This window comes from Perna viridis, chromosome 3 (assembly GCF_037379345.1).
Source record: "Perna viridis isolate PV_CMFRI_1.1 ecotype Kerala chromosome 3, ASM3737934v1, whole genome shotgun sequence".
Classification (NCBI taxonomy): Eukaryota; Metazoa; Mollusca; class Bivalvia; order Mytilida; family Mytilidae; genus Perna; species Perna viridis.
In genome coordinates this window covers 7,282,279-7,310,257 of record NC_142447.1, presented here as the reverse complement: position 1 = coordinate 7,310,257, position 27,979 = coordinate 7,282,279, and the positions used below count along the sequence as shown (strand labels likewise).

Genomic DNA, 27,979 nt, shown 5'->3' with positions numbered 1-27,979 from the left:
TGTTTTGAATAATAATTCAATTAGAATTAGCTCCGTTTGCTGCTAAAATGATTTATTGATATAAAAAATCACAATCAACAACAAATATCAGCCATTTTGCTACAAAAGAGGGGTTGCTGCCTTAAGCCACATATTCTCCATGATATAATGCGGATCCGAACCGATCTGGACTGGCCATTTTCAAGATCGTGTAATGAAGTTTCATCCTTGAATGTATTCTTTCATTTCCAATGCCCGTTACCTGGCCGCATCACCCCGATATATGTAAACCAGATACTGTTTTGGTGTGTGATTTGAAAAAAAAAAAACAACATTAATATTTCTTGCTAAAACTTCCTTGATATGTGGTCGGAATACAATCTAATTAAAATTACACATTTGATTGCACTACTCTCTGTGAATGTAAGTCAGATTGCTTAGAGGCTGTCTCATGAATCAACATTTAGGGGAGTTCTCAATTTATTTCACATTTCAAAAGGTATAAATCTTAATTCTCAAGCAGGCACAATGGCAGAACAATATTCTTGAACTACATTTTGCTCCAACATATACACCCTCGGTTCATTGATCGATTGTCCACGTCACAACGGACTTGTCTTTCTATTAAAGGGAATATGTATATTTCTTTTGACAGGCATTGAAACATGCTACATGTGTATAAAACTCATTTGTATTCGGGTATTTTTTATATATTTACAAAATATTTGTATTATACTATGCAAAATACGAGGATAAACTATAACATGATCACAAATGAGTACAACTAGCCCAAGAGGATTACGATACACCTTTTATCATGGGGGTCTTCACTCCACCATGACAAACATTCCATGGTAGTATCAAAATTACGACGTGTGCATGAGCAGACGGACAGTAGCATGCGTCAGTATCTACCGTATGTTTCTTTGGTTATAACAATATACATATTTCAGAACTTCAATATCTGTATCAGCATATATTCTCAATCATATGGAAGTAAGTTGTTCTTCTGAGATCAGGCTTCAAGAAACCTTGGACCTAGCAAAGACTAAATGTACAATTCACGTCTCTGAACTCCGAATTCATCATAATAACCGTAAAAAAATGTAGCATTTTTAATTTCATAACTGCATCACAGAAAATGAAAATCCTAGATTAAAGCCAAAATACGTCCACACTGTTGCTGAAAGTATTAACACACAGTAGGAATCTAATACAGATGTTCCTTGGGAATTTACCGGTAGTGGTGAAAAATATCTGTCATAGCAGTCCAAATTCTCATCATAGTTTTGAAATTTATAATTACAATAAAATTTAGCATGACACCGCTCATCACAAACATCCATATCGGTCTCAGATACATTGACGGTCCAGAATTTGAAAAACTGTCTGAATTCTAAACTTGATTTATTTCTCATCACGTCCACAAGTTTTGACATAGAAGAAGGTAAGAGATTGGGTATTCCGTAGGCTGATGTCGCGTTATATTCTATTTCCCATGTCGCAACATTTTCTGTGTTTGCCTGTGGTAGATCGATATAATACTGTGTGTAGTCTAAAATAACTCCAGTCAGTCTGTCATACTTGTAAAGCCTCATGCCTGGATTGTGCGCTGAACTTGTCAAGTTACTGACACGGTTTCTTCTTGGTGTAACTGAGGGCGCCACAAATTGGGATACTATGCCTTTACCTACAAATGATAATAATATTGATAAGTCCAGTTTGTAAATCTATAAAATGTTTTATTCCATAAAAGCATAAAATGCGAGTAATTATATAGTGAAGCAAAAGGGCGAGAGTAATGTCCAAACTAGTCAATCACAAAAGGAGTCATATACAAATAAAAAAAATCCAATACTATATATAAGACAGCGCCGTCTATCCTTTGACACGGAATATTATGCATGCTTTGTAGCTTCGTCATTTGCTTATTAAATTTAATTCAACAAAATTTCTGATATAAAAATAATTTATTCAAAACAATTTAAGTGAAATTAAATCTGCTATCACCCTATTCGATCACGTCATCTTGGGTCTAACAACACTACATGCATTTTTATCTGCTGGAAAGATCCCCAGAATAGAAAGAAGAATGAAGTGGTGTTAGATTTTATTCTACAATTCAATTGTCATATTGAACAATTTGCAGGGCTATTTTAATTATATTTAGATTTTAGTAACAATGCTGCTATTCTTCAAAACTTAGGAATATATGAAGTACATGCCTTTTTCATTATGGTAGACCCGTAAATTATCAGAATGTTCATGTCCAAAAAGCATCCCTGTGATGACATCACTGTTTGCCTTCACAATTCTGTTAAGTCGTGCATTATATTGTTCTTGCATCCAAGGTTCTCCATTGACTGGATTCACACCCGGAGGAATGTGGCCAGTAATTAAAACCTAGAAATGATTCACAAAATAACACATCGATGCGGTGAATGTACATGTATTGCAGTATGACAATGATTCAAACGTATAATTTATAGCATACTGCATTGTACTATGTATATTAAAACCCAATATCAGTGGCGGATCCAGGAAAGGGTTCCAGTCGGTCTTTGCGACCCCTCCTCCCCCGTTTATTGGAGAAGTTTGTAAATTTTATGCACGACTTGGGCACAAAATGAGCAAAGTAAAGCCTGTTCCACCATTTAGTTTCTAAATCGACCCTCGTTTTATAAATGCGCATGCCATCTTTTTATAACCATTTCAGAGGTCCATATGGCTTTTCCGATACATGTAAGATAATAAGAATTTATAAAATTTGATTTATTACGATAAAAATAACACATTTATTTACATATTTAACATATTTACTTTCCGAAGAAGAGTGGTCGTTGCTCATATTTCATATAGCTTATTCATTGCAGTGTGCGAAAACGAGGAGTACTATTACAATGACCAAGGTTAAAAAAACTCCCATCTCAAGCTTTGGAAGTGATATTTTAACTTTCTCGCCCGTAGCTGTATCTACAAAATGTTCCCTGTCCTAATAAAGAAGTCTGCCTTCGTACAGACACCGTTCATATGTGATTAATATGACTATGACCTGTATACGCTGTCAAAGCGTGCAAACTAAAATTTATGAACCAGGCAAATAGTGTAAATAGAAGGAAAATACATATGAGCGATGGGATTCGAATTATGTAACAAAAGTACCTTTTCTTCAGTTATTCTGGCTGATATCAGCGTTTGTTCAAGCCATTTGAACTGCCCTGAAGGATCCAGTTCATCACTAGCCTGCTTATGCCCTTTTTGATAAAGGTTTGTGTTTAGCCCAACCACCAGTAACCCAAACTTAGTCTTCATTTTGTAGTAACCACCTGGTAAAAAGAAAAACAATATGCTTTCATCAGTACTCAATATTAATTTAGTGTGGGTCTGTTTAAAAAACCAGACAGAGGGTGATTCGTTATATCTCAAGATAAGTATAATTTCCTACGTTTCGATAGTAAAGTACGAAATTATTGTATTGACGGTACTAGTGAAATGCTTCACGGGATATTTATAACGTGATGTAGATTCTGAACGGGAATATTTTCCCTTTGTTATCACTTTCTAGCCTACTTCTGACTGGCCAGCACTCAAAATGGTCACTGGGTTAGACTCACCGATTAAAGAAGCTATTTCTCGGGAAGTGAAGATTGCTGTTAGTGCAGCTCAACATTATTTTGTGTCAAACATTTCATCAATGATGGATACCCGTTTCTCAGCTTTTCATTCGGATATTAGACAAACACAAAAGGAAATTTCGCACTCAAATGACCAAGATTGAGGAGACACTGACTGACAAATACACCTTTCAGAGAAAAGGGAATGAGAACCAGTACAAGCATGAAGTGAAAGTGTTAAATAAGCTTAAAGAGGCAAACACAAACTTGGAAGTGCCCGAGTTGAATTTTGGATCCATCCAGGTTGCTAAAATGAAGACAGCCGAAGATATTGAATTGGTACAAGACAGACAAAAACTAATTAAGCTCTCTGATTCATCTGAACTTGGTTGGAAGGTTGTAAATGAATACATAGCCAACCCAATTGCAGATGATTCAGAAGATGAAAAGAAAATGATAAAAGCTCAGAAACGCGCTCAACGCAAGAACAATGCAGACAAGACGAAAAGAGGAAAATCGATAAGGAAAGTTCCTTACGGTAAAGATAAGCAGGAACCAAGCACATCATCATGGAAACCTGGGAGGTGCTTCAACCGCGGAAAGAAGGGGCATTGGACAGATGAATGTCCGGAAAAGAAAAAGATAAGTACATTTAAGGTCACAGGGTGAAAGGGTCATTATGTTTTGGATGATGGCCTCGGAGGGGATAGTGATTTTGACAAAGCTAGTAAAACAAACATAAGGGTTAAAACGCAGATAGAAAAACTAGGGTTTTTCAATGGCACATGACAAATGCATTAAGAAGCCAACTCAAAAAATTGATTGGTTGGGGTATACTTGGAATACCGAAATCGGTAACATTTATTGTTAAAGAAGAGAGAATTGATAGATTTGAGACCAAAGCGAAAACTTTGATGCAAAAAAATAACGAATGGAAAGCTTTTATTTCCAGTTAGGTCGTTAGCTAACATTTTTGGTCAGTTGATATCAATGCAAATTGTTATAGGAGATCAAGTTCGATTACGAACTAGATGTATTCATGATTGTACTTTGTCTAGAGCTAGTGGGGATTCACCTGTGAAAATAACACAATATACTACTACTGAAATTATGTTTTGGGAGAAATCATGTAGAATATTTAACGATCAAGGAACAAATATTTCCGATATTGATCGTGTTTTGGAGTCAGATTTTGACATATTTTGTGACGCCTCAGATGTAGGCTTTGGTGGCTATTTTGCCAGAACACGTTTCTAGTGTTTCTGGAGAAGAAATGTCGGGCAATTGGACAGCCGACGAAAAGGTAGAGAGTTCAACTCGAATGCGTAAGGCGTGCATGGAACACATTTGAAAATAATTTAGAGAACAGACGAGTTAGTATAAACTCAGATAATCGAAATGTGGCACACATATTGAAAGTCGGTAGTAAGAAAAGTGGACTTCAGAGTATAGCATTAGATATTCACAAAGTGTGCGAAATCAAAAATATACAATTAAAAACACATTGGTTACCTAGATCAGAAAATCAGTACGCCAATGAGTTGAGTAGGCACACAAACCCTGATGATTGGACAATAAAAAGCAAAATATTTCATTATTTTAACAAAACATGGGGTCCATACAGCATTGACAGGTTTGCTACACATTATAACACCTAGTGTACGAGATTCAATCCTAAAATTTGGTACCCAGGCACAGAGGCAGTAGATGCTTTTTCTCGGAATTGGTGTGATGACACGAATTGGTTGGTCCCTCCACCAAATTTGATAGCAAGACAATAACAAAAATAGAGCAAGATAGAGCCAAAGGTACTCTTATAGTACCAGTATGGTAATCTTCTCCTTTCTGGCATTTGTTGTACACTAAAATAGGTACACCAGATTTTGTACATGAGATCAAATACTTACCTTGTAAAAATGTAATCACAAAAGGGGTAGGAAAGAACGGAGTGTTTGGCGAGAAACTAAATTTAAAATGTTGGCTGTTAAGATAAGATTTTAATTATATGTGTGATTTTTAGGAATAAGCCTGAAACAGAGTGTGGACAAGGCGGTTGCAGATAGCGGTATTGGAAAATCAACATTTCTTCAGAAACTTGCCAGTAAGATGGTTACAACAATAGTGGACTCAAAAAGTGATAACACTACCAAAAAGACTTTTCGAGCTTCAACCGATGGAAAGGGTTTGCAAATGAACACGGTTTGAAAGAATTGTCAGCAGACCCAGCACATGTAGCTTTATACATGACTTATTTAATTGACATACAGTGCTCTCCAAGTGTCGTTAATTCCGCTGTTTATTCCAATAAGTGGGCTCACGAAATAAACGGGTTCATAGATCCAACAAAAAAACTCATTTGTTAAGTCACTTTTAGAATCCGCTAAAAGACTGAATGGTAAACCCGTCAACAAGAAAGGTCCTGTAAATAACGAAATACTTATTGACTTATTTTCCATCTATGAAAACACCGATGACCTACTTGTAATCAGAGATCTTACTATGATTGTAATCGCTTACTCAGGATTTTTACGTTTCGACGATATAAGTAGTTTAAAATGTAAAGACATTCAAATTTTTGATGAGTATTTAAAGATTTTTATTGCTAATAGCAAAACATATAAATATAGACAAGGAAACGATATTTCCAAATGTTTTACTGTTGCATGTCCTGTTAATATGTACAAACGTTATGTTAAGATATCAGGTTTGGACACTCATTCGGATGATTTTGTTTTTAAGCCTATATTTAGATCTAGAGGTGTTACAAAATTTATATATAAAATGAAACCTTTAAGCTATACAGCAGCTAGAGAAAATATTTTGAAAAGCACCAACTTTAAACTTATTACGTTCAGGTGGTGTCACTGCCGCTGCGGAGTCCAATGTTAACAAAAGATGTATTAAGAGACACGGCAGATGAAAAACTGATTTTGTAAAAGACGGATATATATAGAATACACTCTTGAAAAGAGAATGTCAGTGTCCAAAAATCTTGGAAGATAACAACTGGGCACTTTCTTTATATATTTCTAGTCGCAAAGGGTTATTTGCAATATATAGCATTGTTTATTTATTTAAGCCAATATATAGTTCAATGTATAGATTATACGTATGATTTCCAACGTTTCGATAGTATAGTAGGAAATTATTGTATTGACGGTACTAGTGAAATGTTTCACGGGATATTTATCACGTGATGTAGATTTTGAGCGGGAATATTTTCCCTTTGTAATCACTTTCTAGCCTACATCTGACTGGCCAACACTCAAGTTTCAGTAAAAATATAGTAGATATATTTTTTTGTCTTTGCTTAAATTTTATTATTATGATTATGATTTTTTCAATAATATTTGGTAGATGTGTCTAATAGACATAATATTCTACATGTATTTTGTTTTCCAATTTTCTAAACTTATACTTCGTCCAGGTATAACTCTTGAGACAGTCTTTTACATTGGGTATGGACACATGTTTCTACAGAACTTTCCTACATATAAAGTAGTTGCACAACCTGAAAGTTGGGTTTTGTGGTTTTTCCTGGCAGGCTAAGCCGTTCGATACACATTTATATAAGCCTATGTATAGTTCATTGTATAGATTATACTTGAAGAAATTGTTCAAATACATTTTTTACGCCCAAATAACGAAGTCCTCTCATTGCGTTCCTTTCCTTTGATCTGCTATATTTTGTTAAATATTCTTTAACGATTACTAGTGTAAAAAATTTTTGCGGGAAATTTTCACGTACTTTTCTGTAGTAGAATCAACTAAAATATAAGTGTTTACTTAATATCTCCAGTGATCTACTATCAGTAGTACTCTTATTGTCAAAAACAAGTTCTATGAGGCCTACTGAAAGATTTCCAGTACAAAAAATGTGATTCACTAATCATTAGCCTCTGTCTGCATGGTTCTAAGGCAGATCTGTGCTTAAATTCTTGTTTCAAAATTGTTTTATACATGTAACTGAGTAAGGAAAATATGTTAAAGTTTTCGTCCTGTGAATTATACAAAGGATGAGACTTGATAATTACTGAATTAATAAATTGTTAAGATACCTTATCCATGTCACTCTGCAACACTTTAGGGGGACAGAAAATAAAACTAGAGGCTCTAGACAGCCTGAATCGCTCACCTGGTCAAAAACAGCCTTTAAAGCACCCTAAAGCTGGACTCTTGACCTTACCAAACTATTGTCACAAGAATCATTTAATCAATACAGAGCATCTTAGTTATCCACCGGTTTTCATATTATAAAATAAATCACTAATTGTCATTGTCAAAGGCAATAACTGCAACACTGAGCAACAGACCTTTATGAAAATTTCAGGATACATGTAGGTCGGTATCACCATGCTGATCATTTCCCCCTAGAAAATTAGACTAAACCGTTTGGTTTTCAAGTAATTTCAACAAATCGTCAATTTTTATCAGTGGTGGCCATGTTTTCGACGATGAAATTTTTTTACGGATATCCTAACAAACATTCATGTAGTGTTTGGTTACAATCTATCCTACAAGTTGTCTAAGTGGAGATTTTTTAAAAATCCATCTCAGCCCCCATGACTCATTCATTTGTCAACGGATCTTTCTGAAAACTTCGGCATTCACGTACATGTAGGTAATCCAATCATGCTACAGTTAAAATCACTGCCAGATTTAAGGTAAACCCAACTGTTTTTGAGTTATTTGCATAATTCTTCAATTTGACCCCTATGGTCTATTTTTAGAAACAGTGGCCATGTATTTCACAAGATCAAAATTCCACACACATTGACTGCTAAACATATTCTGCATAATATTCATGCAAAGTTTTGTTTTAATCAACCAGGTAGTTTCAGAGGAGAAGATTTTCAAAGTTGGAAATGAAAATTCAGGGGGGGGAATCCATTTCAGGACCCACCCGTACAGGTAACTCATTCATTCGTCAACGGATCTTTCTGAAAATTGCGGCATAGGTCCATCCTATCCTGAACAATTTTATCCCTACCGGATTTTAGCAAAATTAAACCGTTTTTAAGTTATTTGCATAATTCTTCAATTTGATCCATATGGTCCATTTTTACTAACGGTGGCCTTATTTTTCGCAAGATCAGAAATCCCCACACATAGAATGGTTAACATATTTTACACACAATTCAAGCAAAGTTTTGTTTTAATTCATCCTGTAGTTTTAGAGAAGAAGATTTTCTAAGTTGGAAATGTAAAATTCGGGAAAAAATCCATTTCAGGACTCATAACTCATTCATTCGTCAACTGATCTTTCTGAAAATTTCGGCATAGATCCATCCCATCATGCTGAACAATTTTACCCCTACCAGATTTTATTTAATAAAACCTAACTGTTTTTGAGTTATTTGCATAATTCTACAATTTGACCCCTATGGTCTATTTTTAGTAACGGTAGCCATGTTTTTGCCAGATCAACAATCCCCACACAAGGATTGTTGAAAATACCCCAAGGAACATTCATGCAAAATTTGGTTACAATCTATTGTGTAGTTTTAGAGGAGAAGATGTTTGAAAATGTTTACGGACAAAGACGACGACGGACACATTGTGAAGGCAATCGCTCACATGACCTTTCCGCCAGGTGAGCTAAAAAGGAACAACGTATAAATAAATTTCCTAATACAAACCCTTAGTAAACGTTTTTGCATTCAGGTCACTGATCCAACTTTTCCATTTCTCAAAAGTATCATTGTATACTGGAAGCTGAACGGTGAAGCTGAAATCACGATGTCCCATTGTCGGGAACACTGGAATTCCGGATATGGTTTCCTTAATTAAATACGTTACGTTTCCAAGGATATTATCGATAACATTCAGTTTCAGGTATTCTTCGTTAAAGTCTGGAACGGTGTCCCTGGAAATATAAAATTTGCTTAATCAGCAAAAAAAGAGATACTTTTAACCCCATAAAAGCTACATTTGTTTACCAGATAGTATTATTATGTTGTTCTCACATTTTGTGCATTGCATTCATGGCATTGGGAATTCTACTAGAATTAACCAGAAAGGATTGATTTAAATAAAAAAAAATGATCCCCAGTCTCTGGCTTGGGAGGTGACTTTTGAATATTACTGTACCTTTAAGACGCGGATCTAAGATTTGAAGTCATAAAGGCAATTTGAAAGCTTAATTGCCCAGCCAAGCATGGCAAAACATCTTGAGAGCCATTCCTAATTGTTTGCCCTTCTAAATGAATGTACCATGTTTAAAGATGTTTCTCTACATGTGAATATGTTAACATGATTCTAAAATTGATTTATCCTTTTCTTTTCCTGTTTTACTGATTCAACTACATTTTACGGAGAAAGCACCCCATCTCGCCTTTGCCTACCTACCCCCTTGCATAGTTATATTTATAAAATGTACCCTGTCCATATAACGAAGTCTGGGTCTGACTTCAAATCTCGTATGCCCTCTACCATTGAGTATACCAGTCGCCATGGTGAATCGCAGTTATAATCACCAAAAATACCATGACTTCCCACCGAATCTTGGTCCTCGACTGCTCCTTGACAAGATCGTCCTTCTTGCATGTAAGTTGAATCCCAATGGATGTCTGTGATATGCCAAAAATACCCTGCAAAATATGAACATCGTACTTTTTTTATGGGTCGTCAAGTAAAAACTCTAAAGGAAATCTAATTTAGTGTATATACATGTACATGTATGTAAAAGCAAGTCTAAAGCTGACACTGCCCACGAAGGAACAGAATGATCACATTTGAACTTTCCTTCAATATTAATATCAATACGACAATAACGGCGGAACCAGAGGGTTCCGGTAATTCATATCACACTTTTGTTTGTAAATATTGTGTGTAATATGGACAAAAATTGTCAAATGACAGCTTGAATGCGGACCCACCCCATTATAATTTATGGATCCACCCCTACCAGATATTACCCTAATAGGGACTTACTTCAACTACCAGAGTTATATATGGCAGGGGCGGATCCATAAATTATGGTACAAGTGTATATATAAACGTTATACACACCCCCCTTTTTGGACTTAGGAATTTTGATCATTATTAGAGTGTACTTTAGACATAGACACACAAGTCAAAGTTCTTTGTACCTTACCAAAAAGTAAAATTGTACTTGGGACTTCACCCAGAACATGGAGTGTACTTTGAACTTGAGAACGGGGGGGGGGGGGGTGATGTCCCCTAATATGTTTCAGTCAGCTTTATAATTATACAGTCATTGAATAATCTCCAGATTAGGAGCAACCTCCTACTTTGAATATGAGACGGATATTTCTTTTTTTGGCTCCATATTATCTTCCATACACTTTATCATGTACAATGCAAATTAAAAGTAAATTGAACGTGAAGGACAGACACTTTTATCACTGTTAAAAACAAATAGTTTGCGTTTTGTATTTTTTTTTTTTTTTTTATTTTCAGTTTTTTTTTTAAATATTGGTTGTCTATAAAGTTAAAAGTTGCAATTTCGTTGTTTCAATTGACAGCATGACATACTCTTGAAACAAAATACGAAGACAACTAATTTGCAATCTGTATGATGTGAAGCTCGAGACATACAACTCTATCTCGGAAATTAAAAAAAATCGTTGGTCAGTTACAAGACTATTCCATATTTTGTATTAGATAAGAAATAATTATTAGAATAATATTGCGTGATCTAGCCAGCTAACTAAAAATGCTTTAGTATAGTTATACATACAAATGTACATGTATATGTGATACATGTTTCAATCTCCGAGTTGCACATTGTAGAAAGTGGACATTTGCAACGTGTAACTGTGTTATAAATTGCATCTTTAAATTATTCTCAATATACTATAAAAAAAATACACTTACCAATATTAGAACTGACTCCACTTATAAAAACTAACACAAACAATTTCACTATCGCAATAAACATCATTTTGTTTTTTACAGTTGTCGCTGGAGATTCTGAACGTGCATGTAACATATCCTACACGTGTGATGCTAGATAAATTAGGCGGATCAACATAAATTATTTGATGAATATAAAAAGATAATGTGCTTTGTTGTACTTGAATTCCATACCATGAAATTGCAACTAGCTGCGAGCATCCCAACAATGAAGTGTTATTTTAATTTGTAATGTCTCCTTTTCTTTTATGTTTTCTGATGCATTTAAATTTATGTATCTCTGGAATTTCAAATTAATATAACACTGCTGATCGCGGGTCGAATCAAAATTTTTGAAAAAAAAAATGAATATTGCGTTCCGCGAAAAGAGTAGAACAATTTTTGGGATACATTTGTCAATTAAACTTGATATTATTTAGGACGTACAGTCTAAAAAACGTAGTTATAGAATTTGATTGAAATCGGACACCTTTGAATTTTTAACTACGTTGGCAGCCATTTTGAAATTAGCGGTCAGCACATTGTTCACATTAAGTCTCATGTTATGAGTTGGGAACGCCAAAATATCCAAGATATTAATTTTCTTTAAAATCGGGCTTTCGATTTTGAAAATAGCCGCCGAGACAAACGCGATTTTCTTTTTCGTAAACTTGTTTGGACCTATTAGCTGAAAAGTATACCAAATGTCTTGAAACTCTGATCTGCTGTTTCTGAAATATTTTAATTCAATTTTTTATTCGTAAAACAAATTGGACGCCCCGGTCTAGCAGCCATTTCCGAGTTCTGCATCCTTCAAAGAGTACTTCTAACTTCCCGTGAAGTTTCATTTCAATCTGCGGACACTTTCAAGAATTTTTATGACAGGAGAATAAAAATAATATTAAGCGCAGCAAAAATATTAGGTCTCCGACAAACTTCGTGATAGACGACTTAACTGTAGCATCGGTAGTTATTTGAAAAATGTGTAAGTTGATAAGGGTAGGCTACTGACTAACAGTTACTCGATGGCAAAGCAAAAACGAACATTGAAAGCTGAGAGAGAAAAACAAAAAGCACATTACATATAGAAACCAAACAAACTGAAAAAAAAAAAATAATAAACTGGTCAACTTGGACATTTCTAAACATTGAGTGAACGAGTTAGAAGAATTATCCGCCGGCATTGTACTATAGGCAATTGTTTCATCTGCGATAAAGGACGTATTTATAAACAGCACAAAAGAATTTTGTATTTTTCTTTATACACAACGGAGGCTATTTTCAAATGCATAGAACATAACATGTACGTGTACCAATCATATACATGTATTGTTCATAGGATTTTGTTGTTTTTGTTTGTTGTTTTTTTATTGGGGAGGGGCGCTCGTTATAATAACGCAAGGATACTGAGTAGACATATACATGTATAATTTGTGCATTGTTGCAGTATATATCACACGTACTTGTACATTGCATCTCATGTCAGCATGAATATGTAATTTAAACCAGGAGCATGTGTCTGAATAATAAATCTATACTTCAGATTTCACGTCCAAACGTTTGCACCATTAAGATGCTTTGAATGATGCAATTAAAATGTGAATTTTAAGGCGTTTTTTCATAGGGTTAATAAATCTAGTTCACGCGTACATTGCAGACATAGCAAATAAATAGACTGTTTCAGTACAATATAAGAACTACTTCTGTAAAATGATGAAAAATAACTTTAATATCTTCAAGGCCACACAAAATAAATTGGAAGGTTCCTATGTCATTTTTGAATAGAAAGAAAATTTATGGCCTATAGGTACGAGAACACAATTAATTTTCCCACAGAGTTGATTATAGTCTTTTTCAAATAAAAAAATCTACCGCTTCAAATCAAACGAAGTTTTGGAAGTTTAATAAACCATCATACCTCAAACTTCCATAAAAATTTCACCGGTTCACTCCACCTATTCCCACTTTTTATAAAATAGGTAATAAAAAGGTAAATTTTCATGTGGGAATAGGTGGAAAATAGTGTAGATAAAGGATTATACTGTATAAACAATGTTTGATTAGGTGTTAATTGATTTTGTAATTAATGACAGGTAAATGATATATTTTGTCAGTGAATTTCCATTTTGTTGCATAAATATAATTAAAAAGAAACAAGTAAATTTTGAATATTATACTTTTTAATTTAAGGAAATATAAATAAACAGTTATATATATGAATACATAATGTATATTAATGAATCAGTAGTTTTTGATATACATAAGTCATAAGACATAAGAAAGTAACAATATCAGTTTAAACACATTCATTCAACCAGTCTCTACGATATTAAGCACTAGATCATATATATTAAACATACACAATTATTTTGTTTTCACATAACAATTTAACAGTTCATCAATTTAGTCAAGGTGCAGAAGGTATGAAGCTGCATCACCAAACTGGACAGTTGTGACTTCCTGGTTACGATGTCTGTTTTGGGGGCTGCTAACCTGTTGTTGATGTCTACATACTTTCTCTTTTGTACTGCTCTTTTACCACCAGCTGCGTATTGAATCATAGTCAAGTCGTGGATGGCTTCCTCATGTTTCAGTTGTTTTATGAGTCTGAATATGTTTGGGTGTGGATGTTGAACATGTTTCTTAAGTTTACTATGCCATCCTTCTAAGTGATTGGTTGTCCTTGGACCTTCTGTTGTGTAGTGGTTCCATAAGTGTCTGTTCTGCTCTACCCAGTAAGTTGTTACATAGTCAGTGAAGGGAACGTAGTTGGCGTTTGTTTCAACATCATCTATATCAGTAAGGGCATTAAACCATACGTCTTCGACCTCAGCAGTGGGTATGAGTGGTAACACAGCTGCATGACGTACTAATTGGTGGATGTTGTTGTCTTCTTTGTAAGGCACCTGTAGACCTGTTTCCTGAGCTTTTCGCCAAATGCTCTGAGTATAGTGAAAAAAAAAACAGCCCTTTGCGTTGATGCCAGGAAAGATGGAGTATGCTGCGTTGCGTATGGCGACCTCATAGTCCAGAAAGATAGTAGTAGGTTGAAGTTGCAGTTGATGTTGTTGACATAAATCTTTGAGTAGAGTAAGAAATCTGGTATATACAAGTTCGCTCTTGGCTGGTAGTAAGCTGTACACTAGCGGATACATTGCGTTGTCAACCATTGCGTGGAAAGTGTACAGTTGGTAGAATTGAGTAGGGCATGTATAAAATGTGCCGTCACCATATATAGTTTCTGCAGTTGCTAAGTGTGTTAGATTCTTGTGTGTCGTCATTCCAGTCATCAGTTCTGAGTTTTACTAATTCTTCTTCATAGATAGTGGAAACTGGAGTGAGCTCATCTATGCAACGTTTTTTCATGCTCTGCAGGACTACATCTACCTTCAACTGCACGTTATCAGACTCATGGTTGTGATTTACTGATACTTTGGTTGGTATATTGTTTAATGTATTAATTGTAGCAGGACAATTTGCAGTAGAACATTTCCAGCTTGGAAAGGAGGAAATAGCTCGGCGGAGCCTCGCATTTCCCACCCGTTCCGCCGCCTCATCACATATCTTCAATAATTTTCGACAATGTACCTATATTGTATATTTAACCTGGATCCTAAATCCAGTCAAATCACTCGTAATAGAAACTCTTCGATATAACTTACAAAATGGCTATATAAACATAACGTCATTTTTTTTTGCTAAAGACTCTAAACATAATCTACAGTTATCATTTTTTGGTCATATTGAATCATTTATGTCATCTTACAACTATCAGTTACTCGTATCATTGTTTACCTTTCCACAGACATTTTATGTCAAATCAATTTTCATTGCTGCTTCGCACCCGGAGAAGCAACCAATCGGAATTGGCTGGACGATATCCATTAAATATGAATGAGTGATGTCAGGGGTTTGAGGGAGCGAGGGTGGACTCAAAACCCTGACATGGAAGGATGACCTGTAATGTCACTTCTGATAACAATTATATTATATATAAATAACATATAGCTAAGAGGGTGATAGAGCACTTTGTTACTTCGAAAAATCGTTGTCACCCTAAGGCGTAGAAAAAAAATCAAGGGGTTACAAATTCTTTTTCACTCTCTAAGCTATATATGTTATTTATTTTATTATACTGAATGTAAGTCAATTATTTCATAGATGTTTGGGTGTGCATGTCGGACTTTCTTCTTTATCTTTTTGTGCCAGCCCTATAAATGGTATGTAGTGCGAGGTCCTTCTGTCTAGTGGTGGTTCCATAAAAAAATATGTTGTTCTTATTAGCTTTGATGCTGAACACTTTTCAGACATGTTTAGCTTGCATTTAACCGTGAATGTAATTAGCTAGGAAGCCTGACATTACGGAACATAATACATTTCAACAAGTATTAATTAAGGGTAAAGTTTTCAATTTTATTAAGTTCTTACAAGGAGTTGAATATAGAAGGATTCGCATCTCTTAATTTATTGCAATATCTCGCGTGGCGAGATTTCAACTACTTGCCGCCTATTCTGTTATTGCAGTGAAAATTGGCTCTTATAAAACATTGATATCACAAAAGCAGGGGAAGCTACAGCTATAAACATCCTTAAATACACCCAGACCATTTTTATCAATTTAAAACAAATTTTTAATGATGATCGTTCGTGTTTTGAAGAAGGAGTTATAATTTTTATTTGGGGGATATGCCTTTCTCGAGGGCGAGACTCCGGCCGCCATTTTTATATTAACAGTTAGTCAAATAAAAACGTTGATATCACGCCAGAATGAGCGGTTACAGCTACAAAATTTCTTATATGAACCTTCTGACCATTTCTGATCAATTTGAAATGATGATAGATAGGGTTTTGAAGAGGGACTTTAAAATTTAAATGAGGAGGGCAACCGCCCTCGAAGATAAATATTATGACGATTGATCGGGTTTGGAAAAAGAGTTTGAATTTTAATGAGTAGAGAAGTACGCCTTCGAAGGTGGGACCAGGTTGAAAATTTGATAAGATTAAAGTCTCGAATGTCGAGGTATTGATCAAAACAAAACATTGAAAAAGTCCGGAGACAACTTGATGTGGGATATTTTAATTTGTTTTTCAAACCATATTGGTCAGAATACCTACATTTATCGTGATGAAATGTTGAAGCAATGGAAATCGTCCGCCATTAACAGGGCACGCTCAGCATCAACGAAACGTATCATGTTTCAAAGAATAGGTAACATATAAAATGTTGGCATTCGAGGAAGACACTCCGAGAAGATCAAAGATCAAAATACATTATAACTACTTGATTATACAATGTACCATTCATCCAAGCTTTAAAAAACAAGACTAAAATAAAATTTCAAAACAAATAAATGTTTAAATATTACAATTCCAATTTATATTTTATTTTACAGTTTTTACAATTTTGCGGCTAATTAATTTACATGTAAGTTAGTTTTTTACCCCAGAATAAAAAAAATGATAATTACTTGATCACCTATGTACAATGCTTCGGGAAAATAATCAGAAAGAAAACTGAAATAAACGATTAAATATTAACATATAAATTTTTTCAATTCAAGCTTTTATTTAGGTCAGTTTTCCATTTACTGAACCCACAACCGAGAACAAATCAGTTATAAACCGAGATTATTGAATTTGCCGGTAATGGTGTAATTCATATAATTGCAGAATAATTTTAACTTCTGTAAATATTTTGATAATTGTATTTGTAATTATATCAGAAATTACTGAAATGCTGACAAGATAGGACGAATAAAGCTTTAATCAGATAAGTGGATAGATGGTCAATATAACTAAAACACTAAACACAGGTCGTTGTAAATGTCAGGCAGAGCGCCTTTTTATTCCATTGGCACATAACTACAACCTCTACATAGATAATACATATTGGTGATCATAATTAAGCTTGAATTACTCGACAAAATTTTAACAATTTTTAAAAATATACACAAGGAATAAATCATTATTTCTTTGGGGTTTTAAATAATAACCACGTACACTTATATTATTCTTATATTCGATTTTGACCGTTTACAAGCTTATAATTTAATTTCAGAAGTAACTCGGTTTCTGATTGGATAAAAAAATTCGGTTCTCATCTCATAGACCAAATTTTGTAATGACTGTGAGGTCTTCAAACTTTTTTTTAATGATTTACTCCTCGAACTTTGGTACTTAAATTAAATTATACGGAATGACTGTTATGTTTTTCGGTCTATTTGAAATAACCTCAATGCCCGTGGTGAACACTTTAAAATAACCTGCATAAAATAACTTGCTATGCTGGTTATTTAGTGTGCACAACGTGATTGAGGTTATTTCTTCATAGACCGAAAAAATATCACAGTAATTCCTTAAACACTTACGCACTTTCAGTAGCCAACCAATAACTAGATATTTCAAAGTGACAGTAACAAAGTAAAATGTTCAATATGTGTACCAACAAGAACTATAGAAAATGCAGTATTTACTTTATACTAAGTAATAATCAATGACATAGTTTTATGAAAATATTAATGACTTTAGTACACCAAACACTCAAGTAATAAAGTTCGCAATTACTTAGAATTCATATGGGATGCATTGATGAAATAGTATTGATATTTGTCGATCTCTTCTAATAAAAGTCTTCCTTGCAGTGTAATCCAGCACATTTGTCGAAAGGGTTACAAAATTAAATTTCAAGTTAAAATATCAAAATTAATAACGATGAAAACGCTTGTGAAACCCATTGAAAAAGAGGATCACTTCATTGAATATTTTCTTCCGATATGCAAGGCTTTCAAACCACTTTTTTCGTGTATGACTTTATTTGGAATTTATCATGAGAGAAGAAGGGCAGCTATTATTGACAACGCTAATAGAGATGAAATGTCCGCAACCAATGGAGGAAGCAAACACACGAGCAACACTTTCGGCAAGTTTTACCATCTTTTCATCATGGTGGCTATGATAATGAATGCCGTCCGGTATATCCCATCGTTTTGGGTTGGAATGAATTATATGTCTGATATAACTATTTCCAGAGTCATTGTATGTGCATGACTTATCCAGAGTGCAATAACTGGAATTATTTTGTTTATTATGTGCGAGAATAATAATCAACTACCAGAATTTGTCTACATGTATAATCAATTAATGACTGACAGGGTAGCTAAGGAAATAAAGCTAAATTCACATTGTGGAAAATTGAAAGCGTATTCGATGTCGTCAGTGCTTATAGGAGTTCCACTGGTATTGGCTAACACTATTGGTATCTTTGCGTTGTCATTCATGGACAAAACTAATTCATTTAGGGCATCAGTTGTCAACCCTTTTGATCACGAAAGCATCCCACTGTCTATTTTAATGATAACAACGTTCCTTTTTGAAAGTGCTGTTTGGATACTGCCAGTGTTTTTCTTTATTTGCATCAGTTTAACATTGTCGTTACAGTTTCGTTCTCTCAATTTTTCATTTAGTCAAGCTATGAAAGACGAGGCCAGTGGCCAAACACCTATGCTAATGGATTGTCTCAAAAGCATAAGGAGGAAACACCATCAGCTGTGTAAAGCTGTTGAGGTTTTAGATGGCGGATTTAAGTATCTGATTATGAATGTATTCGGAATAAACATTTTTATTACTATGTTTATAATGTACCAGTTGATATCTGGTAAACCTCTAGACACACTGACTTTCGTCATCAACTTATTTTGGTTTGTTTGTGAAGTCTCTATCATACTGGTTATTGCCTTTTTCAGTACCAACTTGACATACTGGGTAAGATCTTGATTGTTACATGTAGCTAGACAAGTTTCTTAGAGGGAGAAGAAGAAGCTAAACCAAAGATGAAAATAGAGCAGCCGATAATGGCCACTTGAAGAAAAAAACAATTATTTATATGTCGTTATTACAACATACTACGATATAATAGCTGTGTCGAAATTACGACATTGTATATCTATATCGTAGTTTCGACAAAGCTATATCGTTATTATGACATATGATGTCGTAATTTCGACAATTTTTTTCAAACTGTCCTAACTGGCTTCCGTATATAAAAGAGAGGAAATTGGGGATCAGAATAATACCAGGGACACCAAAAGGACAACAGTCGAAGTACAGTATATAACCGTACAATACTAAAGAAAAAAAAACATTCACAATAAAAATCGAACAGCAAGAATGCAAATTAAAACGACATTAAAAAATTTGCACTGGTATGTGAATGAAATGAAAATAACGAAATAAACTAAACAAAGTTCAATGCCTTATTCATTCTAAAAAGGTACATAAAATAAACGTATCTGTACATGTGATATTTCATTCGTTTGCAACATTGTGTGTTTCAGGTCATCTTTGTCTTGGTCATGTATTTGTAATTTGAAGCATTTGAATCGTCGCATTGTTCATGCTTCATTTTTTTTTCTCGATTCTTTGTACAGTCGTGAGATAGAAACGACAAAGTATAACATTAAAAAATGAAGTTTAAAATAAATACCCAGTTTAATCATCATGACAGTCACGTACACAAACTGCACATATACTTTGATCGCATATTATGTATATTTCTCATTTACTTGTTTTCTCTCTAATTACAGGCTCACGCCCCTCTTGACCTTGTATACGACCTTGAACTACGACAGCTTCCTCCTACTCAGTTAGGTGATGTATGTATTTACTTTACTCAAACTATTTCAGTAACAACACTATGATACGTAGGACTTTCTGAAAAAAACAGGTTTCTGATCGATGAATGGGCATTTTACTATCTGAAAGCATTACATATTTACACGTAGATCGTAGTATACATTCAAATATCTTAATTGCGAAACAGTGTGTACAAGCATAATCAAAGTCCCTTTAATGGTTTGAAATACAACTGTTGTTTACTTTATTTCAGCTAACCCTATTTCTATCGAGATTAACCGCATCACCTATAGGATTTTCTGTCATGGGATTTTTTATTGTTACTAAAGAGCTGATTTTAACCGTAAGTACATTCATTTGATTTAATGTAAAATATCCACTGAAATGTTCCATTGTATCTTCATTGTACAAAATAACTTCGTTCAAGTAATACTGTAACATCTAAACTTGACAATTTTTTTCGTAACTTTTCTACTCAATAAATGTCGTATGGCCTTTTGGAACGAAGCAATCATTACTTTCAAGCTTGATTTGTTGTATAAAACGAATGATGACAGATTTCGATGAACTTCACTTGGCATTGTTTTGTGCCAAAAGAACAAGGCATAGGACCGTTGAAGATCGGGTGGGTTTTATTGGCGATTTCGATGCAGGTTAACCTTGTTGTTTAATGTAACCACGTTTAGAAATAGATATTGAAAGTTTATTTGCCTTCTTCGCCAGAATATAGCAATAAACTTCAAATACCAGAAAAGGGAAAAAAAGGGGAAATTACGACCCCACCAAATTGGAAACAGAAAAGCGTTAAAAACTGTTAAACACAGGCTTTAATCACTATTTAAGTCTGAGAAATTTCGACCAAATAACCCACTCCGAACCCCTAAAACGTTCCAGCTACGGGCGTGACTCGAGAATACAAAGCGATAGAAAAAATGTAGGAAAAGAGACAATCTTTAAGGTTGTTTTGTGTCTATTTTAAAACTTTACATGTGCAATGTTAAAAAGCGTGTACAATCAATGATTCGCTAAAACATCTCAATATTTAACGTGTAAAAGGGAATATTTTCAAATGTTTATTTACTAACGAATCAATTAGTCAATAAAATTACATAATATCGGTTAATGCATTTAGTAGTGTAATCAAGGGAAATCTAGAAAAAAAACTTACTTTAAAAGTATAATTTCACCAGCAAACACGCAGAACAGAGAGATTTGCTCTGTTTAGGCAAATGTTCAGTTTACACAATTTAAAAAAATATTGAAATTGATATGAAAGGTCTTCTGAAGATGTTTAAGGATGTAGACCAAGGGTAAGGGACATGACTCTTAAAAATCATTGGAACGTTTGTATTCAGCATTTTACATCACTCTTATTTATGCATCAAAGTAACTTGGACTGGGTTCATTCTGTTTCAAATGAAAGCTTGATCGGCTTTGGAGAAATTGAATATGATACAAACATATCACTGGTTTCAAGAGTTATGTCCCTTACCCTAGTTCTACCTCCTTAAATTGGTTTTCAAAAATGACCGGTTTATACATATAAAACCGTGAATGTCAGCGTAATGGTTAGTACGAGTTGGGTTTTAGTAGATAATTTTCGTTAAACGGGGAACTATCCGGTAACTCTAAGAAATAATCGGTAAAGTACGGGATATGTCCGGTAAGATATTTTCATCAAAAATTATTTCATAGTGTTACATGTAAGTACATGTTGTTAGTATTCCATGGAAACGAAAATTGCAAAGATTCTTATAATTTATAGTTTTCGAATCTAGCTCATTAAAATTAATTAAAAAATATTAACGCATCAAGAAAACATTTTTTGTTTTCTTTTTCAGCTTGCTGGTATATTTCTGACATATTTCTTCCTACTGCTTCAATTTAAAATTTAGAGAATTATAGTCTCCAAACAAGCCGACAACAAATGACAATCAATTGGATGCTTATTTTTGATCAACGTCAAGATCAAGTTTTGTACAGACTGTATTTTGCTTTTTAATATTTTATAAACCAGCGAGCGGATTGATATACAGTAAACTAGGAAATGATTATAGGCATACAGAAGAGTTTCTTGAAGATATTCAACATGTACTATTATCTTTCAGTACAATTAAGAATTTAGTTGTTTGATTATTTACATGTCAAAACTAGATTCTACATTATTCTTTAACCAAAAGGGTAGCCATGGTAACAGAGAGGGGTATTGAGATGGAACAGCTGGTATATAGGCCAAAATGTAGGGGTCATCACAACTGAAAACTTTTCCAATGCGGAAGACTGTGTCAAAAAGATTACACAGAGAATAAAATCGAAAATGCAATTGATTTTCGATTCCTAACTAGTATTGTACTAAAACTAAAACTGAAACCTATTTAGGTTGTATATACACTGCTAGACAAAATAATGACTGATATGAAAATTCACAGTCGTTTTATGAATGATACAGGAACAAAAAGTGGCAAGAAACCCTTTTCTGCCCATTCTGCCTGTGTGAAATACGTTTTGTCTACTACAACTGTAACAAGTGTCGCGTCAGTATTTTTTATCGACCTAAAAATGTGTTTAGTTATGTTAGACAATGATTGGCTATCTCGAGACTTTTTTTGGTTGAGTGAGTCAGCGAGTCAAAAACATGTCTACTGCGATGCTTTTTCGGTTGAGACAGACAAGCAACGTCTTCGTCGATATTATTGCATTGATGTAGGATATCTTAACCCACTTATGAAGTCATAACAAAAACGCATGTGTATGTTGAGTTAGACAAAATATGCTGTAGTGAACATTTAGTGAATATGCTGTTAATGCTCAGATGCTCAAAATTTGACTAAGGAAAATAAAATGAACATATATAAGTAGAAATCATTTATTTGTCTAATGTACATTTTGAGTATGCATGCATGGTCATTAGCCATTTCGGTCATAATTTTAGTCAGTAGTGTTACTAATGCATGCTTTGATACACAGACTGTACAAGTGTCTCCAGGTTATAAACCTTTTAGACAGTGGCTTATCAATGATAAACCTTGATCCCCCCCCCCAAAAAAAAAAAAAAAAACAACAAAAAAAAAACCAAAAAAAGCAAAGACAAAAAACTAAAAATAAAACAAAAACAAATACAAAAAAACTGCAGTGAATGACACTTTAGAAACAGTAAAGTCTTATTGTGATCGTAATCTCAAAATCGAATGGATGGGAAAGCTTTCAACTATAATTCAAGACAAAACTAAACGCTGTTTTCTATTGCAAACTCTCATTTCTTAAATAGTAACATTCTTTCTGCTCCACCAAATTAAAGTTTTGTCTCCATATTTCCTGAAACAAAAGCTACTAATTGGCCGAATATTTCGTTCACATTTGTTTACTCAAAGAGTAATGAAAGGAAACCAAGATTCGACCGGGATCAAAATATATATATCCGAAGGATAAAGACTACACATGGAAAATAAACAATCACAACAGAACATGAAATAACAAAAAATATGACACAGATGAAGTAACAAAAGTAGATTAGCAACTAAAAATTGGTAACACAGAACAGGTGGAGCATCCTCTGTTTTCTACCTTTTCAAAATACAGCTCAAAAAGGTAACTTTACATTAATATAATATAAATAATCGTAAACATATAGCAAACATTACGAAAATAATATTCAACATCCAGAAAATAAAATGCAAAATCTTTATTGGAAACAAAAGAACATTATTTTCATATTTTGAAATATGGTCTTTCCGGTCACGTCGTTACGTGAGATTTAAGCATCATCGAAAACGAATCTCTGCGTAAGGTCGTTTCTAATGGCCTCAAGTACCGTGAAACACGCTCCATAAATCGGAATTATAACTTTAAAGTTCTTATAGTTGCCTTATGGTTGCTGTGGAGGGCTACACAAGAAAATGGATAAAACAAGAACAAGAAGACATTGATTCTCTGCCACAGCGGGTAAAGGCTGTGAGGTCTTGTTAGTAGTGGTTTTAATTCCATGTAGATACTGAAAAATTCGAAAGATCTTCTGGAGACCCCCAAATTTCCACATGGAAACAAAGAATTATATTGCTAACCTTGCCTATTTTTGGAAAAAAAACTCTATCAAAAAGGGATTCGTAATTCATAATTAATTACCAACTGTACATGTATTACAATTATTTCTAACTCCAATGGTGAAAAATGTGTTATAGAGAATTTACAGGTGTTTATGTCCATGCATACTATAATTGTCCTGGTACACTCAACCTGCAAGATGCCTTGTAAGACATCATAGCTGATCATTTCCCGTTAATCCTTTTTAATGAACTTTGTGGTTAAGACGAGAAACAACTTTTCCAATTGTTAATTTTAATTTAATTAAATTTAATTTTTTTTTTTTTTTTTTTTTTTTTTTTTTTTTTTTTTTTTTGTATTATCAAACTGTAACATTTTCATAAAATCTCTAATATAGAGCAAATAAAGATATGAATGTGTTTAAAGTTTATTCTGAGGAATGTTTTGTCGTGTGTGAACATTAAGGAGTTTGTCATTAATTATGAGTACTTTACTGTGCGTGACAAAACTAGAATTTCATGGCGCAGATGGATACATCATAGCGATCCACGATTTCATGATGACGACCATAACATAAAACTCCTATAGGGATGACTTCAATCTTGTAGCAACACAACCCTGTTCCAGAAGTTTATTTATTAGAATTCTAGCGCGATACAAAAACTCTGCGTAGTTTCGGCAAGCACTGGCGTAATGTAGGAGTTAATACATGTATATGAAAACTCCATACGCATGTTTAATAGAGGGGGTATCACATTTAAAAAAAATGTTTCTAAGGGGAAAAGAAAATATCATGGGGGGTCAAGAAAATTTTATATGATTTCAAAATGACCAGTCCCCCCTCCCAGGTAAATAATGATACATTTCTATATCCATTTGAATCGTAGGGGGAAAAAGGGGGCTATATAGTCAAATTTTGTGTCCTGGATCTTTTTATGTAATATTCAAACCAGAAACTTTTTTCCGCCTATTGCATCTTTGTATTTATATAAAATCATTTATCATTGTCCTGCCTTTCTATTTCAAATGTGATCCTAGCCCCGACCCCACTCATAAAAATCAACATGGTTACTCAGAGGCGTATTCTGGTGGGGGAGTGCGCCCCCTATAATTTGCAAAGCATGGGTTGTCATGGGTAGATTTAGGCGGTTTCAAGTTGAAACTTAAAATTTCTCGCTAATTTTACCACAAAAGATATCTACATTGCACCCACTCTATAATGTTTCAAAAATTTAACCTCAAAATTTGTGTCACCTCGCTCCGCTCGGCAGAATTTTTACTGTGCGCCCCTATCTAAAATTCTGGATCCGTCCCTGTTACTCCTACAACGTAAGAGGTTGGAAGTCCGTTCCTCTATACCCTAGGATGACACCAAGTCAGAAAATAGCTTGACAAACAACCTTTAGCATTGCTGGAGTACAACATGGTTTGCTACCTAAGCATTGTATTGTTTTTTTTATATATTTATTTATTGCTTTTATGGAGAATATTAAAATAGTTTCAAAACAGGCAACTTGTTTCATGCTAAACGGTTAAAGCCAAATATGATGAAAGTTATTTACAGATTAGTGAACAGGGACGGCTCCAGACACTTTGAAAAGGAGGGGTGCAAGCCAAAGTGATGGTGATGCTAACACATTATTTTCCATGTTTTGTAAATTTTACACATGAAAATGACTAATTTTCTGGTAAAAAGGAGGTGTGCCAACCCCCTCTGATCAATGAACAGGTATTACCAGCACAGTTGACTAATAATTATCATTCGATAAGATGTCCTATTAAACAGGTGCATCATGAGCTTATGGTATGATTATCCTCACCTCAACACCTCTCTTAACTTGTGAACAAAAAAAAAATCACAATTTACCAGTGTTGTAGAGTTTATACAAGGAAACCATGAATTCAGATCAATTCAATGTAAATTATAGGTGCCAGTACATGGCATGATTATGATTGGCTTAAAATTCAACAATAAATCTCTTCTTTTTCAAAACGTTATGTGTCATTAAATTAATTTTCCACATTTATATGGCGCATTGGATGATTTTTTTTCTTCAAACAAAACATCCCATTATGCTAAAATATTATGTCTATGTTACAACCTTCATTTAAGTGTCATGGGAACTGTAGTGCTACATTATAAGCGATTAACACATATGGGATCTATCTACATTACATATGTAGAAATAATACAAATACATTTTTAAAATAAATTGACTAATGAGAGTTTCTAGTGAACAATCAAAAGACTTTGAAAGTGGGGGTCCAATATAATAATTTCCTCATTTTTGCAAAAATTTTCCACATTACTTCCAACATTTCCCAACAAAAGAAGTGGGTCCTACCTTTGGAACACCCCAAATAAATTTTTTTTTTTTTCAAAAAAAAAGGCATAAAAATATTGTATACTGCACCTCAAATACCTACACAATCTATTATCATACTTCATTTGAACAGAGCTTCCTGTTATGTATGATTTGTCTGGTAACTTGTATCATTGGTAGGTGAACACGACAGCTGCATTTAAAAATTTTCTGGAAAACATCAAAACATATTTCCTTTTAATATGGAAAGAGATACTGAAAATCAAAATCAACATGGATAGACTTTTATCATACTGTGATGACTATGGTATAATCGTACATGTTCATGACAACATACTGTGCAAAAGAAATCTGATGACTGATAAAACTAGTTCCTTATCCTTAGTTTCTGATATACAATGTAAGTCAACAGCTTGTATTTATGGATCTATTAAAAAAGTAAAAAAAAATAGCACGATAAACTTCTTAAAAAATTGAAAATTGTGTCATATACAAGGTCATACAAATGTATATGTTAATGTTTAGATTAATTTCCAAATCATATAATCGTGTAGTTTACTTCAAGTTATGTATGAAATGTTCTCATATGACTTACATGTACAATACATTGGAACATTACATATTGCTTTTGATTGCTCTTGGTCAACTGTTCAACAATACTTGTTTCACTGGAGTTTCCTTGACCTTGTACATGAATTTATTTTTGTTCTCAAAAATGAAATATGGGGTACTGAATACACAAATAACAGATTCTTGTAAGGTTTTGTTTGTGCTACCCTCATCATGTTCAACGAGTTTGTATCATAGACTGTTTCTTTTAAATGAAAATCAACAGTCATTGACTCAACGGCAACTCTTCATGTCTTTATAAAAATGTTTGTATGGACTATGGAACATGTATACAGTACACATGTAAGGATTAAGAAAGTTTCTTGTGCACCATATCTCCTGTAATTTGTACTGCACACATTTACTTAGACTACAGCACATGATTTCGACAAATTATAATTAACAAATACATGGTATATGATAAACACTTAAGTTATTTATCATAATTCTTCATTATTGTAACTGTGTTCGAGCTCTATAAAATATTTGTATTTTCATCATGGCGGCACTATAAACAATAATGAATGCATATCATGCATGTTCGTTTTGCTAATCAATTTTTTGATATATAAAAATATACAAACAAGAAAATATAGCAAACAATTGAAATAAAAACAAACTGTCATGTTCGAAATGAAAAAATATACTCAAATAAAACATTAATTTAGCGACAAATATGCCGAAGTTCATAAGCAAGCTGCTGATAAAAAAAAACAATGGAGAAAACTTTAAATAGTTTGGTGTTTTTTTTGTAGAAGGTTTGGAATTACCTCAAACTACGATTTTCAGGTTCATTTGCATTCATCTTAATGTGTCACTTACTTTTTGGTGGAATATGTGTCCATATGTGAGTACACGAAACTCAAATTCAGACGACCCCACCCCCCCCCCCAATGTGACAGCATGGTTTTTCACAAAATACCG

The 27,979-nt window shown here is 33.8% G+C and overlaps 2 protein-coding genes, 1 long non-coding RNA gene and 2 pseudogenes across 3 annotated transcripts; 2 read left to right on the top strand and 3 right to left on the bottom strand.

Moving 5' to 3' along the window:
- Positions 1–35: 35 nt before the first annotated feature.
- On the bottom strand, positions 36–11,559 carry LOC148620844 (cyclic GMP-AMP phosphodiesterase SMPDL3A-like). The gene is made up of 6 exons (XM_088574682.1): positions 11,433–11,559; positions 9,973–10,183; positions 9,233–9,459; positions 3,142–3,305; positions 2,205–2,382; positions 36–1,669 (listed from the first exon to the last, which is right to left on the bottom strand). Exons 1-6 carry the CDS (start codon positions 11,545–11,547, stop codon positions 1,101–1,103), a joined length of 1,464 nt encoding a protein of 487 aa, XP_088430808.1. The 5' UTR covers positions 11,548–11,559; the 3' UTR covers positions 36–1,100.
- On the top strand, positions 3,572–5,594 carry LOC148620845 (uncharacterized; annotated as a pseudogene).
- Positions 11,560–13,853: 2,294 nt separating the features above from the next.
- LOC148620843 (uncharacterized) lies at positions 13,854–14,731 on the bottom strand (annotated as a pseudogene).
- Positions 14,732–18,008: 3,277 nt separating this feature from the next.
- Positions 18,009–22,943, top strand: LOC148620842 (uncharacterized). The gene is made up of 4 exons (XM_088574681.1): positions 18,009–19,211; positions 20,033–20,101; positions 20,335–20,424; positions 21,923–22,943. The coding sequence occupies exons 1-4, from the start codon at positions 18,537–18,539 to the stop codon at positions 21,974–21,976; spliced, it is 888 nt and encodes a 295-aa protein (XP_088430807.1). The 5' UTR covers positions 18,009–18,536; the 3' UTR covers positions 21,977–22,943.
- LOC148620841 (uncharacterized) lies at positions 19,666–27,934 on the bottom strand. Its single transcript, XR_015920967.1, has 3 exons — positions 27,878–27,934; positions 26,550–26,656; positions 19,666–20,159 (listed from the first exon to the last, which is right to left on the bottom strand). It is a non-coding gene; the product is annotated as an uncharacterized LOC148620841 (long non-coding RNA).
- Positions 27,935–27,979: the final 45 nt, after the last annotated feature.